At 38.5% G+C, this 21,510-nt stretch overlaps 1 protein-coding gene across 4 annotated transcripts in view; it reads left to right on the forward strand.

The window, feature by feature from the left end:
- The first annotated feature begins 21,135 nt into the window (after positions 1 to 21,135).
- SIK3 (SIK family kinase 3) overlaps positions 21,136 to 21,510 on the forward strand; it is a 127,823-nt gene continuing 127,448 nt past the window's right edge. For 3 of the 4 annotated variants that reach the window (XM_011982060.1, XM_011982067.1, XM_011982076.1), the window contains exon 1: positions 21,142 to 21,254. In XM_011982060.1, coding sequence (XP_011837450.1) covers positions 21,213 to 21,254 — 42 coding nt within the window. In that variant the 5' untranslated portion in view covers positions 21,142 to 21,212. Of the gene's footprint in view, positions 21,255 to 21,510 lie in introns of all 4 variants that reach the window. The other variant, XM_011982084.1, reaches the window with a different exon arrangement.

Raw genomic sequence — 21,510 nt, forward strand, 5'->3', positions numbered from 1 at the left:
CTTCAGTTCAGTGGTTGTAGCCTTAGAGTGAGAAATTAGGCCTTTTATTCTACCTGCCTTAAAATTGGCTTATTATTGTTAAAAACCAAAGACTGTTTCTTAGTTTGTTTATTTTTATTTTCTGTTTGGGAGCAGAAGCACTCTTTTGCGCCTAGCCCTAGCTTGAATCTGCTGTTTGTTAAATACCTCCATGAATTGACATCTCTTCCTTTTCCGAAGGAATGTGAAACCCAATAATTACCCACAGACCTGACCTACTTTGGAGGAACCAGAGGACAAAAAGAAACCCTAGATTTCTTCGTCCTTTTTTGACTAAAAAGCAGAGATTTTTGGGAGGCGAGGGCCAGAACTTCCTGTATCTATTCTTCCTTGAAGAGCCCAACTCACATAAGAAGTTTCTGGCTGGGCATGATGGCTCATGCTTGTAATCCCAGCACTTTGGGGGGCTGAGGAGGGAGGATACCTTGAGCCCAGGAGTTCAAGACCATTCTGGGTAACATAACGAGACTCTGCCTCTATAAAAAGGAAGGAAGGGAGGGAGGCAGGGAGGAAGAAGAAAGAAGTTTCCCCTTGTGTGTGCTGCTTGTAGGCTAGTGGGCTTGATTCTAGGGAAGCCTTTGCATGTCTGCTGATCTGGAAATATTTGGCCTTTTCCCAAGGCTCTATGGCTTTGGGAAAATAATGATGAAATACCTATTATTTTTTATTTTTAATTGTCTTATGTTATATGTTTGATTTTTGTAAACACCTCAGTCCTTTTTAAAAAGAAATAGTTGGAATATAAACATATACTCTCATTAATTAATAAATCAGCTAGATGACTAGTCCAAACTGTTATTCCATTATCATTCTCTGCCCTGTAACTTATTTTACTTCTGTCTTAGTTATATTTACCTGTTGTTATTTTGCTAATTTGATAGTTTATTGTCAAAACAATTTTTAATATTTGTCTGTTGACTTTTTTTAAAATTGAAAAAATTCTCCTAATCCACAATCAGAAATCTTTTCATTTGATTCATTAACAGTTACTAAAACACCACAACTAGGTTCTGGGTCCTAGGCCCTGTAGGGGTGCTCACACAGCTTTACTAAACACCAGCCTTAGCAGAGGAAGATGACTGTCAATATCTGGAATATCAAGAACTAGAAGAAGCAAGATAATGTGGTCCTAGCATACAGATAAATGGGATAGATTCAAGAATTCAGAAATAAAACCTTTCATTTATAGTCATTTGACTTTTGTTAAGTCTACGGAGATAATTCATTGGAGAAAGAAGAGTGTTTTCATCAGACAGTGGTGAAATAAGTGTATATCCATGTTCAAAAGAAGGAAGTTGGACCTTTGCTTTACACCATACACAGAAATTAACTTCAAATGGACCACAAAACTCTCTAAGAGTTTTCATAGAGTTTTATAGTTTTAGCTCTCACATTTATGAAGAGAAGAAAACATACGAGCAAATCTTTCTGATTTGGAGTTAGGCAGTGGTTTCTTAAATAGACTGCCAAAAGCAGAAGGGACAGAGGGAAAAATAGATAAATGGACTACATCAAAATTAAAAACTTTTGTTCTGCAGACAATACCATCAGAAAAGTGAAGACAGCCCACAGAATGGAAGAAAAATGTTTGCAAATCGTACATCTGATAAGGGACTTGTATCTGGAACATATAAAAACTCTAATAACTTAACAGTAAAAAGATTAATAATTTAAAATAGAGGAAAGATTTCAGTGTGTAATGCCCCTCAAGATGTATACAGTTGGTCAACAAACACACGGAAAGATTCTCAACATCATTAAGTCATTAGGAAAGTGCAAATAAAATCCACAATGAGATACCACGTATCCACTAAGATGGCTGTAATAAAAAAAGATGGACAATAACAAGTGTTGGTTAAGATATGTGGGAAGTAGAACTTTCTGGCATTGCTGGTGAGAGAGAATATAAAATGATGCAGCAGTTTTGTTATTTCTTCAAAATGTTTAATGTTCCAAAAAATGTTAAATGTGGAATTACCATATAACCCAGCAGTTCCAACTGCTAGGCTTAAACCCAAGATCAGTGAAAACACATTCACATAAAAATGTTATCAATGTTCATGGCAGCATTATTCATAATAGCCAAAAAGCAGAAACAACCAAAATGTCTATCAACTGAAGAATGGATAATTAAAATTAATATATCCATACAATGGAATATTATTTGGCAATAAAAGTAATGAAGTACTGATACGTGCTACAAGGTGAATGCCCCTTGAAAACATTATGCCAAGTAAAAGAAGCAAATCACAAAAGGACCACATATTATATGATCTCATTGAGATGAAATATTTAGTATAGGCAAATTTATAGAAAGAAAGTGGATTAGTGGTTGCCTAGGGCTGGTGGAGGGATAGGAGTGGGGGAACGATGAGTGACAGCTAAACAGGTATGAGGTTTCTTTTAGTCGGAACAAAAATATTCCGTTAGATTGTGATGGTTGCACTATCCTGTGCATATACAAAACACACTGAATTTTACACTTTACATTGGTGAATTGCTTGGTGTGTGAATAATATCTCAGTAAAGCTGCTTTTTTTAAAATAAAGAACTAGAAGACAAGAAAAGCAGGGAAATTCTTGCTGAGGAGAAATACTAATATGATTATTTGTCTTGTTAATGAATTTCATGTCCTCGCTCTGGCTAAATAATTTGTGAATTTTTAAAAAAGTCTACTTTCAGAAAGAGTTTCAGGTGTCTTTAACAGATCAGTAGATTAAAACATATTTAAAAGAATTAGGGCCAGATAGTGTAGGGAAGAAGAGAGATGGATACTATTTTACCAGAAAACTTAGGCTAACTAGAGCTACCACAGTTCACTTAGCTTTTGCTTTCTGGCAGTACAGGCAAACAAAAAAACATGAATTCCTTAACTAATATTATTAAATAAAAGGAAAAAATCCAATTGAGAAAACCTATTTCCCAGCACCATACTGCAAGTCAAAACTTAATAGCCTGTTACTTGATATCAGGTTCACAAAACTATGTCTAAAAGAAAAATTCTTCAATAATAAATTTTTTAAAAAATTCCAAGGCCAGGTACAGTGGCTTATACCTGTAATCCCAGCACTTTGGGAGGCCACAGCAGATCACTTAAAGCCAGGAGTTTGAGTCCAGCCTGGACAATATAACAAGACACTGTCTCTACAAAAACAAACAAACAGAAACCACTATGGTGGCACATGCCTGTAGTCTCAGTCGCTGGGGAGGAGCACTTGAGGCCAGGAGGTGGAGGCTGTAGTGAACTGTGATCATGCCGCTGCACTCCAGCCTGGGTGACAAAAACCCTGTTTCAAAAGGGGGAGAAAAAGGGGCTCCAAAGTGTTCTTTATATGGAAATCCATTTTGACTCTGGATATAGGTCTAGTGAGTCTAGTGAAGAATGTTGTTTGTTAAGCGTTCTGGTTACTTGAACTGACAGCAAAAAGTTGTTTTTTGTTTATTTGTTTTGTTTTGTTTTTGAGATGGAGTCTAAGTCTGTTGCCCAGGCTGGAGTACAGTGGCGTGATCTTGGCTTACTGCAACCTCGGCTTCCCAGGTTCAAGTGATTCTCCTGCCTCAGCCTCCAGAGTAGCTGGGATTACAGGTGTGCGCCACCACACCTGGCTAATTTTTTGTATCTTTAGTAGAGAGGGGGTTTCACCATCTTGGCCAGGCTGGTCTTGAACTCCTGACCTCGTGATCCACCCGCCTCAGCCTCCCAAAGTGTTGGGATTACAGGCATGAGCCACCGCGCCCGGCCAGAAAGCTGTTGTTTAGTCTGGTATCTCCAACATTAAATAGAAGTTTCCTAACAAAACAATTTAAGACTGAATTTGAATATAGTGCCAGAAGAGCAGAGCATTCCATTTTGATGTTTGAAATTAACTATTTTAGAATAGCTTTAGATGTATAGAAAAATTGCAGATATAGTACAGAGGTCCCAAACACCCCACAGTCAGTTTCCTCTATTCTTACTCTCTTATAGTAATATGATACATTTGTCATAATTAATAGACCAATATTAGTATATCCTTTTTAACTAAAGTTCATACTTTACTCAGACTCCCTTAGTTTTTACCAGAGTGTCCTTTTTCTGTGTCAGGGTCTTGTCCAGGATACCACATTGCCATTTAGTCGCCATGTCTCCTTAGGCTTCTCTTAGCTGTGACAGTTTCTCAGTCTTTTCTTGTTTTTGATGACCTTAATAGTTTTGAGTAGTACTGGTCAGGTATTTTGTAGAATACCCCTCAGTTGGAATTTGTCTGATGTCTTTGCCATGATTAGATTGGGATTACAAGTTTTGAGTGGTAAGATAACCAAGGTAAAGTGCCATTTTCATTACATCGTACCAAGGGCACGTAATATCAACATGACTTATTACTGTTGATGCTAACCTTGATCACCTGGTTCAGCTAACCTTGATCACCTGGTTCAGGTAGTGTTTGTCAAGTTTTTCCACTGTAAAGTTATTTCTCCCCCCTCCCCCCCGCCCATCCCCTTTCATAATATACTATCTGGAAGGAAGTCATTAGATGCACATGCTTTTGATAGCATTTTGTGCAATCGAAAAAAGTAATTTTGTTTGGTAAACTAAGGAGCCTGACATGTTTACTTTTCCAGTGGAGAGCTTACCTATGTTTACACAGAGTTTGCTGGATTCTCTACAAGTAAGGCTAAAGCAAAGCTTTTTTCAAGAAAGAGGTTTAGTTTTGTTCACATGCTTGAACTCTTGCCTGAAACTGCTATAGTTTTGTACTATAAATTATGGAAGAGATTTCCTTGGCCTAGAATTTCTTGGAGATGAGAGTCGCCTACCTTATAAAGAACCATGAGCTGTTAGTTTTCTATTACTATGTAGCAACCTGCCACAAATTTAGCAGCTTGAAGCAGCACACATTTACTCTCTTACAGTTTCCATGGGTCTTGAGTCCTGCCTGGCATGGCTTAGCTGAGCCCTCTGCTCAGGGTCTCAGAAGGCTGTACAGTGTTAGATGGACTGCATCGTCACCTGGAGGCTTAACTGGGAAAGAAGGTACTTACAAGATCGTTCACATTATTGGTAGAATTGCTTTGTAAGTGAGGATCCCAGCGTTTTGCTGGCTGTTGGCTGGAGGTCCTAGAGAGACTGGTCCTAGAGAGACAGCCCACAGTTCTTTGATGCTACCCACAGTTCCTTTTCCTGTGGGCTTCTCTAACATGGCCATTTACTTCATTAAGCTCTCTAGCTCCACTTGGAAGAAAGGGAGGATATTACATAAAGGCATGAATAGGTCTGTCATTATGTGTGTGTGTGAGAATCATTGGGGGCCAGTCATCGTGGGGTCACACATAACATGACTTCTTTTATTTTTATTTTTAATTTTTTGTGGGTACATAGTAGGTGTATATATTTCATAATAGACTTCTGAAGAGAATATTTAATTTTGAGTAGGACTGCATCCAGTAAGTCTGTCTTGATGAAAATTAGTCACAGAGTACATCCCAAATGTTAGTTTAACCCGATAGAGCTGGTTATAGTAAAAAGAATAAACTTACTTTTAAAAATAATTGGTACAAGGTTAAATGAAGATAGGTAAAGATGTTCAATGGAGCATACCAGCTGGGGATGAAGAAAGAAGTTGGAGGATAGGTGAAATACTGTGATATGTTTTCCTTGTTTCAAAATTTTGCTAAAGTCTGATGCTGTCAGTCATCTGTTCTTTTATTAGTCAATTATCTGTGTTTATATTTAACAACTAATTACCATAAATTTGAGTTTTGAGAAGCACCAAAACATAATGTAGTGAAGGACTCAGGTTCTTGAACTCGACTGTCTGGCTTCAAATCCTGCCTCTGCCATTCAGTACTGTGTATCCAGGGCACATAAAACTTCACTGGTGTGTGCCTCAGAAACATCTGTAAAATGAGAATAATAGTACCTATTTTGTGTGGGGTAAGAGTTAATGCCTTTAATTATCATTACATTTTTTTCAAGTGTGGTAAAGGTATCATGGTTATGTTTAGAAAAAGAGAGGGACTCCTGTTTGAGGTATATTGAAGTAGTTACAGATGAAATGATATGGTGATTGAGATTTTGGAGAAACTTGGTAGAGGTATAGATAAACCAATTGACTATAAAGTAATAATTCTTGAAGCTGATTGATGCTTTAATTATTTTTTACTGTCTACTTTTGTTTATATTTGAAAATTTTCATTACAAAAAGTAACAAAAAAATTTAGTGCATTGGCATATATTAGCTGCTCAGTATATTTTACCTATTCTTACTATGCTTATGTTTAATATATTAGAATTAACTAGTCTAAAACGAAAAATATAAAACAAACTAAAATTGACTCTTTGACTTTCTCATTTCTAAGCGAGAAATTTGATCATGGAAACATCGTCAAATTTGGCTGACGTTGGATTATGCAACATTTCTTAGACTCGGATTCTTGGTTCTGTGTTCATGTCTTTCTGGTGTGGTTGTAATTTACGGTTTAATTAATTTGACCTACTTGTTGCCCACTTCACATTCCGTTTAATTTAGTCTGCCATTGTTTGTTCTGTAAGTGGGATGGAAATTAATGTCAATATTATTATTTAGTGTTCCTAGTTTTAGCAGTAGGAAACATTGACTTTACCAATAGTGAAAATATTAACAAATGCCAAGGCTTTTCTGGGCAAACAGTGGTGTTATGCTTTAGTTTAATGTATTTAATTGAGGAAAGAAACACTTATTCACCAAGGTTATCTCAAATGTGGTAAATGCATTTTTCTGCTTATTATCATATGGTCATACATTGTATAACACTGTAAAACTAGATGACTTAGGGCTAGGCGTGGTGACTCATGCCTGTAACCCCAGTGCTTTGGGAGCCTGAGGTGGGAGGATTGCTTGAGGCCAGGAGTTCCAGATCAGCCTGGGCAAGAGAGCAAGTCCCCTTTTCTTAAAAAAATTAATTTAGCTGGGCATGGTAGTACGCGCCTGTAGTCCTAACTACTCGGGAGGCTGAGGCGGAGGATTACTTGAGGCCAGCAGTTTGAGGTTCCAGTGAGCTATTATCATATCATTGCACTCCAGCGTGGTCAACAAGCAAGACCCTGTCTCTAAAAGAAATAACAAATACAGCCGGGCATGGTGGCTCGTGCCTGTTATCCCAGCACTTTGGGAGGCTGAGGCAGGAGGATTGCCTGAGCCCAGGAGTTTGAGAGCAGCCTGGACTATAGCGAGACCTCATCTTTACAAAAATAAATAAGTAAGTAATAAACAGATAAGAGAAAATAAAAGAAATAATAACTAAAACTAAATGGCTTGATTTCTTTAACTATCCAAGATTGAGAGTTATATGACTAGTAGTGATTCTGATTTATGTGAATGAACTCTTAAGAACTTAAATGTCAATTTGAAAACTTAAAAAAGTCAAAACCTGAGTCTCCCAGAGTTTGAATTAGGAATTGGCACAGTGAGAACCTTATCTTGATAACTCTGCTTGCCTGCTTTCTCTCTCTCTCTCTCTCTCTCTCTCTCTCTCACTCAGTCTCTTTCTTTCTTTTTTATAGTCAGGGTCTCACTCTGTCACTTAGGCTAGGAGTGTAGTGGATTGATCACAACTCACTGCAGCCATGACCTCCGGAGCTCAAGCAGTTCTTCTTCCCCAGCCTCCCAAAATGCTGGGACTACAGGCACATGTTAACATGCCCGACCAATTAAAAATTTTTTTTTGTAGAGACAGGATTCCACTGTGTTGCCCAGGCTGGTGTGAAGCCCCTGGGCTGAAGCAGTCATCTCACCTTGGCCTCTCAAAGTGCTGAGATTGCAGGTGTGAGCCACTGTGCCCAGCCGATACCTCTGCTTTCAAGTCATGTAATAGATGAAAACATTGAGGATTAAAGGGGTAAAGTGATTTTCCCAAGGTCACAAACATTTCTTAGAGATACAGCTGGAAATTGAACTCTCAATCTCAGCACCCACTCCGTTCCTCTTTTTGCTGTCACGATGATTTCAAAACTGTTCTGCAGAGCCCTAGGCTTCTAAAAAGTTTTGTCTGTCTCTGAACCCTCTACTCAAGTTTAACCAGGATGGGTACTCTTTTTTCTCTCTTATGTATTAGGGTTTGTATGTGATTTTGTTCAGAGGGAAAAAGTTTCTACTGCTATATATGATCATTTTTATATCCTTCCTGCACACTGAGTTCCTTATTCTGTGCTGTTTTCTACCCAGAAAAGTATATTTGATTCATTGAAAAAAAATTCCCATTTTTTTTTTTTTTACTTAGTTTCAAAAAATGCCAGCTTGATCTCTTAGTTTCAAAAAATGCCAACTTGATCTATCAAGAAACCTGTGACCCAGAGGCCTCAGGAAAATTGCACAAAGACTTTTAAATATGGAGGGATAATTAGTTTTTGTATGACATTATCAATTAACATTTTACTTCCTTCTAGCTCTCTGTATTTTCATTTTCTCATCTCATAAATCGCATTCCTTGTGATTTTTTGGTGGGGAGGTGTCACTTATGGTCTCTTATTTTCCTAAAACAGTATTTATGCAAATGTGTCTTTTTTTTTTTTTTTTTTTGAGACGGAGTCTTGCTCTGCTACCCAGGCTGGAGTGCAGTGGCGCCATTTCGGCTCACTGTGAGCTCCGCCTCCCGGGTTCACGCCATTCTCTTGCCTCGGCCTCCCAAGTAGCTGGTACTACAGGCACCTGCCACCACACCCAGCTACTTTTTTGTATTTTTAGTAGAGATGGGGTTTCACCATGTTAGCCAGGATGGTCTCTATCTCCTGACCTCGTGATCCGACTGCCTCGACCTCCCAAAGTGCTCACAGGCGTGAGCCACCACACCTGGCCATCTGTGTATCTTAAGTGAAACTATTTCTGATACCTGGAGATTCTTTTGGGTCTCATTGGCAATGAATTAGGGATCATGTTAATTGGCTTAAAAGTAGTGTTGTCATTAAGACATAAAAGAGGGGCTAATAGTATAATAGTTTGGTTTTACTTAAATTATGGATGTTTTTAATGGTTTTAAAAAACCCTCAATGTTATTAACTATACTCAATACTTTAATGAATTGATACACAGTTACGACAATTTCCTTTACATAAAATCCTTGATTTTACCTTAGCATCTTTTTGAAATTCTACACTTGTACTCTAATGCAAATTTAGGACCATCAGAGAAGGTCAGTATTTAGAATGTCTGTAATCCTGCTGCAGGAATCCCAATCAATCTTGTTCAATGTTAACTCTGTTATATTAAGCATATACTTCATGTAGCTTTCTTTTGACATCTAATGTGGCTATGTCTAACCCATATAATAATTTTATATTTCAGTGGAACATTCTCAGTTTTTTCTATGGCAGTGTTGTTTATCAGTTGTCCCCTTACCACCTTTAAAATAAATATCAGAAATTTGGCCGGGCACCGTAGCTCACGCCTGTAATCCCAGCACTTTGGGAGGCGAAGGTGGGTGGATCACGAGATCAGGAGTTTGAGACCAGCCTGGCCAGCATGGTGAAACCCTGTCTCTACTAAAAATACAAAAAATGAGCCAGGCATAGTGGCACACGCCTGTAGTCCCAGCTACTCAGGAGGCTGAGGCAGGAGAATTGCCTGAACCCAGGAGGTGGAGGTTGCAGTGAGCCAAGATGGCGCCACTGTACTTCAGCCTGGGAGACAGAGCGAGACTCCATCTCAAAAAACAAACAAAAAAACCCCCAGAAATTTAAGAATTAATTAATGTTTACTATTAGACTTCCAGAGATTGATTTAAGTTACTTAAATTACACTATTCATCACATGAAATGCAAACATTCATTAAGAGAATAACATTTGTTTGACTTGAAAATGTGATGATTACTAAATATAAGGAACTTGTTGAAACTGGAATAAATGCAAAAGCTATCACACAAAACATTCCATTTTGAAGGAATCCCAGAGGGGCATTATCTGTCATCTCTGGTAGTGTGCACCTATCCTTAGGAAAACCCCTTGGAAGGTAGTTTGTGCCGTGTTCCTGATGGGCCCGGGGAGGCTGGCTTCTTCCTCCAGGCTGCTCAGGGACGATAGCCTGGTATCATAAACATCCAGACTAGAAATGCATGATTTCACAGCAGTGCACCTCTTGACAAACAATGAGCACACTGCTGACATCTGAGGATGCATTACAAGTGAGACTTTCAGAAATAGGAGGATGCAATGCTTTCTGAAAACGGATATTGCTTCCTGTTTTTCTTTAGTTTTCATTGTAAAATAATTGGGAGATGTCAAGAGATGAGGGATTTAGGACAATTTTTCAGCTGTTTTCTGTTTCCTTGGTTCACTCACCTTCTACTTCACACAGACTGTGTTATTAGTCCTTGGGGGCATATTAATGTAATTTAAAACATGAACTGTTGCTGATTTTGTTCAACAGGAACAGCACTACCATTGTAAGGTTAGCAAGATACCCACTATAATAAATCTCCATAGGGGAAGTTTAAGAAAATTATGTTATGCCAGTTGAGTTCAGCTCTCTTTTCAGCTGGAGCTTTAAGTCTTTGAGCGTTCTAGGTTCTACATCTAAATGTGCTTAACAGTGCACAGGCTTCTTGACAAATACTGTTCTTAGGAAGAGTACAGTCCTTCTGTGAGTCTGTGTTATTTTTACCTGTGAATTGGCATTCCAGGAAAGAATAGCATGTACTCATTAAGAAAATTCATCTTGAGGCCGGGCGCGGTGGCTCAAGTCTGTAATCCCAGCACTTTGGGAGGCCGAGACGGGCGGATCACGAGGTCAGGAGATCAAGACCATCCTGGCTAACACGGTGAAACCCCCTCTCTACTAAAAAAATACAAAAAAACTAGCCAGGCGAGGTGGCAGGCACCTGTAGTCCCAGCTACTTGGGAGGCTGAGGCAGGAGAATGGCGTGAACCTGGGAGGCGGAGCTTGCAGTGAACTGAGATCCGGCCACTGCACTCCAGCCTGGGCGACAGAGCGAGACTCTGTCTCAAAAAAAAAAAAAAAAAAAAAGAAAATTCATCTTGAAATTTATTCAGCTTTTTGTCTCCTTACAACCTCTTATTTAGGCCATATTGCCAAGTTATTTCCTCCTGTCTTTCTGTCCTGGGACTAAAATTTCTTTTTTTCTTTTCTTTTTCTTATTTTTTTTTTTTTTTTTTTTTGAGACAGAGTCTCGCTCTGTCGCCCAGGCTGGAGTGCAGTGGCACTATCTTGGCTCACTGCAACCTCCACCTTCCTGGTTCAAGCAATTCTCCTGCCTCAGCCTCCCAAGCAGCTGGGACTACAGGCCCACACCACCACGCTTGGCTAATTTTGTGTGTGTGTGTGTGTGTTTTTAGTAGAGACGGGGTTTCACCATATTGGCCAGACTGATCTTGAACTCCTGACCCCAGGCAATCCACCCACCTCAGCCTCCGAAAGTGCAAAATTTCATTTTTTATAGTTTAATTTCCCACCATAACTTTTACATTTTTCTTTGTAAATAACTACTTCTTTTTTTAAATTTCAAAACATTTCTGTAACAGTTACAGGTTGAACACCCCTAATTCAAAAATAAAAAATGTCCCCAAATCTGAAACTCTTTGAGTGCCGATATAACACCATGTGGAAAATTCTGTGCATAAGCACTTAATACAAACTTTTAAAAAATGCACAAGATTATTTAAAATATTGTGTAAAATTACCTTCAAGCTATGTGTATAAGGTGTATATGAAACATAATGTTTTGGATAAGGGATATTCAACCTGTATTGTTATTCTTACTATTTTTATAGTTTTATTTTTTGAAACAGGGTCTCCCTCTTGCCCAGGCTGGAGTACAGTGGCATGATCACAGCCCACTATAGCCTTGATCTCTTGGACTCAAACCATCTTCCCACCTCAGTCTCCTGAGCACTAGGACTACCGGCATATGCCATCATGGCTGGATACTTTAAAAAAATTTTTTGTAGAGATGGGGGTCTTGCTGTGTTGCACAGGCTTGTCTCAAACTCCTGGGATTACAGCATGAGCCACCGGGCCTGGCCTATTTTGTCATTATATCACTTTCTTAGATAATGTTCTTTGGTTGCCACTTTAAACTATTAGAACTGCCTTGTTAAACCATTTAGCTTTTGCCCTTTTCTTCCCCATATCCCTAATACTTTTCTACCCAATCCTTTCTCTCTATTCACAGTGTTTCCTGTTTGTCCTAAATTCTCTTTCTGCCCGTCGTCTTCTTTCCTGCTCTTCCCTCTTTTTTTTTTTTTTTTTTTTTTTGAGACGGAGTCTTGCTCTGTTGCCCAGGCTGGAATGTAGTGGTGTAATCTCGGCTCACTGCAACCTCCACTTCCCAGGTTCAAGCGATTCTCCTGCCTCAGCCTCCCAAGTAGCTGGGACTACAGGCATGCACCACCATGCCTGGCATATATAGATATATATATTTATAGTAGAAACGGCTTTTTTCCAATATTAGACAGGCTGGTCTTGAACTCCTGACTTCAAGTGATCTGCCCCCTTCAGCCTCCCAAAGTGCTAGGATTACAGGTGTGAGTCCTGCACCTGACCTCTTCCGCCTCATTTTTTAGGGCTTTGAGGCATCCTTTTCAACAGCTCCTTAGCCTTCAAATTAAGCCATCAATCCCATTCTGAGTATCTCCCTCTTAAACTTGTGCAATTTGTTCAATCTGAAATAAACACTTGAGACTAGAAAATTGAATACCTATATTTTGTAAATAATCCTGACTGGGCTTCATTTTTATTGTCAACTCTGTCTTTTCCTCCACTCTTTTTTTTAAAAAAAAATTTTTTTTTTGTTGAATACATTTAAGGGATAAACCTGTAGGACAAGAGTTGATTTAACTATAAAACATTGTTGGCACTTTGCAACGATAAGTATCATGTCAGTATGTCTGAGAGAGTTGCTCATAATATTGGAGACACCCATAGGCCTCTGTTTTCTGAGAGGGTGAATGTCAACCATATGGGAATTACTGGAACTGAGAAATCATTTTCTTTTTGTCTTTAAAAATTTCTCTTCTATGTCTTGAATTTCAAGTAATCACAGAAAATTTGCTTTGCTTCAGATACCATTTACTAATTTTGCACAGTATGCCATTTTCCAACTTATTTTCCCACTTTCAGTAAACTTTCCATTCTCTATCCAGACATTGGAAATGCATGAACTGTTTTACAGTCACCATTCAGTACAGCCTAGAGGGCAGAGAAATAAAAGTTCAACCGCTCACCTAAAAAGCACTATACATTTATTATTATTATTATTATTATTATTATTATTATTAAGATGGAGTTTCGCTCTTGTTGCCCAGGCTGGAGTGCGGCTGCGTGATCTAGGCTCACTGCAACCTCTGCCTCCTGGGTTCAAGCAATTCTCCCTGCCTCAGCCTCCCAAGTAGCTGGGATTACAGGTGCCCACTACCACGCCTGGCTAATTTTTGTATTTTTAGTAGAGGCGGGTTTTCACCATATTGGCCAGGCTGGTCTCAAGCTCCTGACCTCAAGTGATCTGCCCACCTCGGCCTCCCAAAGTGCTGGGTTTACAGGCATGAGCCACCGTGCCCAGCCCGCTATACATTTTAAAGTATAGTTATTAACTACTTTCTGTGGAGTTTATTGAAAGCTGCCTGACCCTTATCTTTGCTGGCCATGTTGAGTCCTTGTGTCTCAAGTTGGCTAGCATCCTTGCATCCCTGCCATTCCTTAGGCTTGACAGCTGCATATTTTCCCAGAAACAGTTGTGATTGGTGTGTATGATGAATAGACTAACCTGTTCTTTTCAAATATATGTCCCTGTTTTGCCGCTTAGTTCTTGATTTGACTAATTGTTTCAAGCTGAAATATAGACTTCAATTAAAAAATTGGAAGCCAGGTGTGGTGGCTCTTGCCTGTAACCCCAGCACTTTCGGAGGCTGAGGTGGGAGGATCCATTGAGACCACCCTGGGCAACATAGTGAGACCTCGTCACTACAGAAAATGTAAAAAATATATTATTCAGGTGTGATGGTGTGTCCCTGTAGTCCCAGCTACTCAGAAGGCTGAGGTGAGAGGATAGCTTCAGCCCAGAAGGTTGAGGCTGCAGCAAGCTATGGTCATGTCACTGCACTCCAGCCTGGGCAATGGTACAGATGTTAGGATCTTCCCAAGAATGTGGCCAGCCTACATCCTGACCTTGATCATGTGGCACGTTATTAATCATGGCCATTTAATGTGTAACAGGTTGCATTCAAGAGTCTAGCTTGTGTTGGTTTGGGGTTCTTTTAGATTTGTTTTCTGATGACAATTGTATTTTTTAGTAAATTTTAAATGAAAATGTTTTTTCATTAAGACTGATTCCAAAAGTACTTAAGTTCCTTTCTAGCCAGCCATTCTTGGCTGGGTCCTGTGAAAGCATTATGCCCTATAGAAAAAGAAAATTGAGTGACTGTTTTCTCAGTTCTCCCAAACATGGTACTATTCTAGATGCATTGAAGAGAATTCATTTCATTACATACAGTGATGCTTTAAGGGCAGTTGTTCTCAGAGTTTGATTCAGGGACCCCATAGTCTCCAATACTGTTTCAGTGGGTCCCCTAGGTCAAAACCTTTTTTATAAAAATGCCACAACATTATTTTCACTTTTCATTCATACTTTCTCACAATTATAAAATAGAGATTTCTAGAGACTATGCTGTGTGTGATGCTGCAGTTACTCTGATGACCAAGGAGATGTGTGGTTGTATACACTTGTCTCTTAAATTTTTGTCTTAATTTCTGATTTGTAATTTGATTTCTAAGCAGATGTTGAAAGATATTACTCACATAATCAAAACTTCTTTGAAGGTTCTCCTAACTTTTAAGAGAAGGAGTCCTGAGACCAAACAGTTTGGGAACTGCTGTCTTAAGGCTGCAAGACTTAATTCTCTGAAAGAAACCCTCCTGGGAATGGCTGCACACAAGGGCAGTGTAGTAAACCAGTCAGTTGCTCAAAAGACATTTTAAAAATTGAATTAAATTGAGCTCCTAGAATATAACTTTTGAGACCTTATTTGAGATTTTCTCCCAAGGCAGTGTTTTGAGCATTGAGAGCCTTGTAACTTGGGCCAGGTTTCTGTGAGATAGATAGTTGGCAATTCTCAATATCAAGTCAATGATTTCAGAAGTCATTTTCAAGGAATACCTCCTTTAACTGGTAGATTAATTATGTAGCTTATTGGCATTATCTAGATCAGTGCCATCCAGTAGAAAGAGGGCCACGTGTATAATTTATAATTTTTAAATAATCATATTAAAAAGGTAAAAAGGTGAAATTAGTTTTAATATCTTTTGTTTAGCCTAGTATATCTAAAATATTATAATTTCTACATGTAATCAATATAAAAATGTATCAGGGAGATAGTTTAATTCTTTTTTATATTACTATCTTTGAAATCTGGTATATATTTTACATTTATAGCACATCAGTCTGGATAGTTATATGTGACTGGTACCTACTGTATTACCCTTTACAGATCTAGACCATAAAATAGTTGCAGAGCTGAGCTGAGAATGTTCTAGAGTAGATAAGCATTGTCATAAAAACAGAGAATAAAAATTTTGCTACAGAAGTTAGTATAAAAACATAACCCCATTGAAAAAAGCTTACAATGATGAAATGTTTGATGTCTGCCTAAATTTTAAAGACATTTCTAAGAGAAATAGAGCTCTTTCCTTAAATTAAAAAAAATAAGCTTTTCTTCAAACTATAATATTTTCTCTTTCCTTCTAAAAAGCATACAGTCTGCTCACTATATTCTTTGAGGTTACTGTCTGTTCATCTGCATACCAGTGCAAGGCGATGCTGTTTCTCATTTGGGAAGAATTTGAGCCCTTGTGATCTTTGCATTGCCCTCCTAAGTAGTCGTTTCTTGAACTGTCCATTTGTCCTGGCATATCCCTGAATCCCTACTATCTACTATAGGGCATTTATTTCTGATGGGGAAGCGTGGTTTGTTTTGATCTTAATGCTGAACTGTCCCTTAGTTCATTGTATTTTACTCTGTTGCCTTATCTTGCTTGCAAATATGGTGTCAGAATATGCAAGTTAATTATTGCCTGTTGTGAAGAAACCACTATTTTTTTCAGCTTCATTCACTATGAACATTATTGTGCTTACAAAAATGAGTTGACTTAAAAAGAACTGTGTTTTTTAGAGGTGAGAACTAAAAGGGGGAAATAGTAATTTTTCCTTTTATAGAATGAATAATAAAGAACTATGACTTTAAATTTGGCATGATCTAAATTTAATTTTTTTTCCTACCACATGCCAATTGAAAAAGAAGAATTTGTTGAATGGGAATGTCTTGAGTAGGGAAATTAAGGACTCTCACAATCTGTATCTCTTTAGTAGCATAGTTGACACAGTGTGATGTTTAATTAGTATTAGAATGTCAATTTACAAAATCATGCTCTTTGGAAGATAAAAGAATTCTGTGTAGAACAGGCAAACTGAGGAAATACATGGTCTCTTGGTAACATGTTGGAAGTTTTCTTCTTTATTTGTTATAATTTTCATATGTAAGTACAATTAGGAGATTTATAGATTTTCAACCCCAATATAAAAACATTCTTTGAGAGTTTATCTTTTCTTTCCCTACTGATTTTTCTTTGTTGTGGACACATTCAATTTTTCAAGCAACTAGTGTGTACTTTACACCAAAACCTTTATTATATAGCCTTCAGTAATCTGTAGCTGTAAAACTCACACTCATTTATCTGTTTAGGTACTCTCAAAATAATCATACCTGTGTGCCAGCCACCTGCTATCTGACTTGGCAGTTTCTCTGTTCCAACTTTATTTTTCTGCTTTTTAGAAAACTCCCACTTTCCAGTTTGCAGCTAAGGTAGGAGCTGAGTTCCTTTCTCTGTTAAGTGGTCTTATCAGGCAGTTATGCCATTGCCAAGCAGCAATAAGTTCCCTCCTCCCAGGTGTTAGCTAGTAGGTAGGGTTGGCAAGGGGAGCCTGGCCTGCTGTGAAGAAGTAGACCCCTGTCTCTCTGGCACAGCCCTCAGGGTCAGGTCTTACTGTGGATTCCATCCTATGGCTCACTGTGACTTTCCTGAATGGAATGCGTTTGTTTTTTTTTTTCCAGCTCTGTTCTTTCCATGTTCTTCCCACATCAGCTGGCGGCAGTCAGTTGGTTCTGAATGCTGCCCACAAATTGTTAGCTGTTTTGCTTCTTGGTCCCTCAATTTGCCCCTTGAATAAGGAATTGATGTGTTTCAGATCCAGGATTATGTTGCTTAGTGAAGCAAATCTAATCCTTGCCAAGGAATGCCTGAAGTTGAAGGCTTAATTCCAGAAGAAAATAAAATAACAACAGCAGTACCTGTAATTAACATATATTGCCTGTTTACTGTGCCAGGCATTATATTACTCAGGTCGCATGTATTAGCTTTGTTAATCCCCAACATCCCTTTAAAGTAGGTTCCATTGTTGCCCACATTTTACAGATAGGGAGCCATTGAAAAATTAAATAACCTGTTCTAGGTTATATATTAAGGGATAGTTCCAAGATTTTCAATCTAAGTAGCCTGACTTCAGAGTCCTTGCTTTCAACACTATATTCAACTGCTAGGTAAAGCTTCACTTTTGTTTTTTTTGTTTTGTTTTGTTTTTGTTTTGGAGAAAGGGTCTCATTCTGTTGCACAGACTGCAGTGCAGTGGCATGATCATGGCTCACTTCACCCTTGCTAGGCTCAAGCGATCGCCTAGGCTCATGCAATCCTTCTGTCTCAGCCTCCTGAATAACTGGGACTACAGGCACACACTACCACACCTGGATAATTTTTTTATTTTTTGTAGAGATGAGGTCTCACTTTGTTGCCCAGACTGGTCTTGAACTCGTGGCCTCAATCCATCCTCCTGCTTCGAACTCCCAAAGTGCTGGAATTACAGGCATGAGTCACCGTGCCTGGCCCAAAGCTTCATTTTTCAATGTCTTCTGGAATCTGAACTCTCACTGAAAAGTAGACAGGATTTTGATGTTCTAATCTATTAAAACTTCTTTGTACGTGCCTTCTAAGAACAGATTATATTCAATGCAATTTTTCCTGAAAAGATGAAATACATTTCTTTTTAAAATTCATGTATGTATGTATTATTTATTTATTACTGTACATATTTATGGGGTATATTTGATATTTTGCTACATGGATACAACATGTAATGATCAAATCAGGGTAATTAGGATATCCATTACCCCAAACATTTATCATTTCTTTGTGTTGGTAACATTTCAAATCTCCTTCAGCCATTTGGAAATATGTGATAAATTATGGTTAATTATAGCCAACAAAAGGCATTATTGTGAGTACAGATATTTCTTGACTTATGATGGGTTATGTCCCAGTAAACCCATTGTAAGTTGAAAATATGGTAAGTCAGAAATGCATTTAATTCACTCTATTGTTATTTACCCACATGATTGTGTGGCTGACTGGGAGCCACACAATCTCTGTTTACCATTATGAAGGTCCTATTGCCTCAGAATACAAATGAAATTTAGAGTGAGTGCCTTGTGAATCAAGGAGGCCCCGCTATATAACTCCCTGTGATCCAGTACTCTCTTAGAGGTGAAAGACTGCAAAAATTTTGTAAGTTAACCTTGAAGGCCACTCGCCTTTCCCCAGTTACGTTGTACATGCCATCAATTAGTAGGGGGTGGGCAGAGGTGGAAGATTTCAGGCACAGACCTTAGACAATTGATGCCCTCTGTTATTAAGATAAATAAGTCCTGGCAGTTCTTCCCACCTTTTGCACATCATGGCATGCACAGAAAGTTGAGATTGGAGGTGATCCATTTTCGCTTGTAACCCATTTCCAACGCACCTGTTCGGAAGTTCTTTTTTTTTCTTTTGAGACAAGGTCTCATTCCGTTGCTGGCACGATCATAGCTCACTGCAACTTCAGCTCCCGGGATCAAACTGTCCTTCCACCTCAGCCTCCTGAGTAGCTAGGACTACAGACACATGCTACCATGCTCGGCTAATTTTTTAAAAAATTTTTTAGTAGGGATGGAGTTTCACCGTGTTGCCCATGCTGGTCTTGAACTCCTGGACTCAAATCAGTCTGCCCGTCCTGGCCTTCCAAAGTGCTGGGATTACAGCTGTTTGGCACCTCTGCTATGGGGATATGTCTGCAAGTTTCTAAGCTTGTTATATTTATGAAAGCATTCTGTACACTACAAGTGCCCTTCACATGTAAGATTTTATTAATAATGACTACTAAGACCCAGCTATTTGTTCTGGGAAGAGACATTGTGTACCATGATTTTTTGTTTCGTTTTGTTTTGTTTTGGGAGCTGTCCTGAGAGAAGCAGGAGATGCTAGACCAGTTGTGGCGTTAAGGTCTTGTATGTGATCGGGTGCAGTAATGAGGAGAAGTAGAAATGGAGGTGGTCAAGGGTTATATGGTCCAAGACTTATAGGAGACCAGGCAGCTGGTGAGATCCTCATTAAATTCTCTACCTTCTTCTCTGCCTATCCCAGTTCTCTCTGTAGTGAAATTCTGCTTTCTTTGTGAAGTCTTTCCCAGACTTTTTCGACCTTTTCTCCTATAGGTGAAGGTCATTCACCATCCTCTGTTCTGTTATTATATCTGGTGCATAGCTCCATTGATCGTACTACCAATGCTGCATTGTTTTCAGTTCCACACATCTTTTTCCCTTTTAGACTGTGATCTCCTTGAAGTTTAGGCTATGTCTGATTAATCCTTATAGCTCCAGTCACACCCAGCTGGTTTCATCACACTCCCTCATTAGGCATGGCTTGAATGCTGTTTAAGTACAGCTGAAATTTATCTCCCTGTGCCATTCTCCCATGGGTCCTCATTTTAACACGTGAAGCAACTTCAAATAAAGTTACTTTTATGCCAGTCATTTATACATCTGAATAATCTGCCACGTATGGCTCCAAACAGTCTTTATTTCTCTGAGCTAAACATTTTTACTTTTGAAATTTTGTTTTCCTTTTTTTTTTTTTTTTCCCCCTCAGTAAGTACTGTATATGTTCCCTTTACCTCTCTGGTGCATAGAATCTTAGAATGTTAAGATTTGGAGAGGACTAGAGTTTGACTAGTCTGGGCTCTTCATCTAACCAGTATTGCTTCCATACTGATTAGGTAATTGAAACTGAGATATGGACATATTTTGGAGCAACATAAATATTTTAAGTATTTCACGGAGGAAGTTTAGATTTCGTAGATTTTTAAAAGTCCTTCGTCTTTCATTCTGCATTAAAATGTTTTTGCTGATGAGTATCTTATTAAAAGGGGGCACATTGGAAAGATATGTTTTATGACGCAGTGCATGTATGCTAAAGAAAGATCTTCAGATTCTTATAACATTATTATTACCAATTTGATTCTAAAGCCAAGCTACCTAGGCCTCAATCCTGCATCTGCCACATACTAGGTATAAATTACTTACTCTTGGGTTAATTACTTAATCTCTGTGCCTCAGTTTCTGTATTTCTAAAACAAGGTTAATGATGATGTGGATGTTAGGAGGTTTAAATGAGTTAGTACTTGCAGAGCCCTAAGAATTATGCCTGGCCCATAGTAAACATTTCCTATATAGTAGCCACTGCTACTGCTGCTGCCACCACCATCACTGCTACTATTATTATTGTTGTTGAGTTCTACAAGCACCTGTTGAGACATGAAAAGCCCCTGTGAAAGTTCTCATAGAACCTTAGTAAGACACCATGTACTTATGATATAAGCGTCTTGCCTTTTTAAAAATTTCTTTTATTTTAAAGCTTCTTGCCTTAATGAGAGGCCCTACACACCACTCGGCACTGAAACATGTTTTGACCCAGACCATAACCACATCTGTGGAGTAATGAAGTATTTTGTCATAGGATTTTACCATATAAGCAATTTAAGAAATGGCAGACGACCCATTAGCTTTTGGAGTCTGTTCCTTTGAGCCAACTTGCTAGGAATCCATTTCCTATCTTCTTAAAAAGAGTAAATTAATTTTCCTCACTGACATTCTGTAAACAAAATACTGGCAGCTTATATTTTATGGAACATAATGTTTTAAAGTGAACCTAATTTTTCTTAGTAAACTGCTTTTAATAATGCATCAGAGTAAATTCTTTCCCTCTGTTGTCAGGTTGCTATCAAGATCATAGATAAGACCCAGCTCGATGAAGAAAACTTGAAGAAGATTTTCCGGGAAGTTCAAATTATGAAGATGCTTTGCCACCCCCATATCATCAGGCTCTATCAGGTAGGATCATTAGTATATAGCAGATAGCTGCAAAGAACCCAGAATATTGTATGTATGGCTCCCTTTGAAGAAATGTCGGTGGGTGAACATCTGTGACTTTTTTTGTTTCTATGTTAATCCTACTGTCTTTCCTACCCTTCTGTTTACCCACTCAGCGCTTAGTATCCTCAAGTTTCCCCTGGCTGTTTACTAGTAAGTTTTCCTTACCCAGGTAGGTCTTTTTAATTCATTCTTTAAAATTCGATACCATTCTTAG

The sequence above is a fragment of the Mandrillus leucophaeus genome, unplaced genomic scaffold (genome assembly GCF_000951045.1).
Source record: "Mandrillus leucophaeus isolate KB7577 unplaced genomic scaffold, Mleu.le_1.0 Scaffold1052, whole genome shotgun sequence".
Taxonomy (NCBI): domain Eukaryota; kingdom Metazoa; phylum Chordata; class Mammalia; order Primates; family Cercopithecidae; genus Mandrillus; species Mandrillus leucophaeus.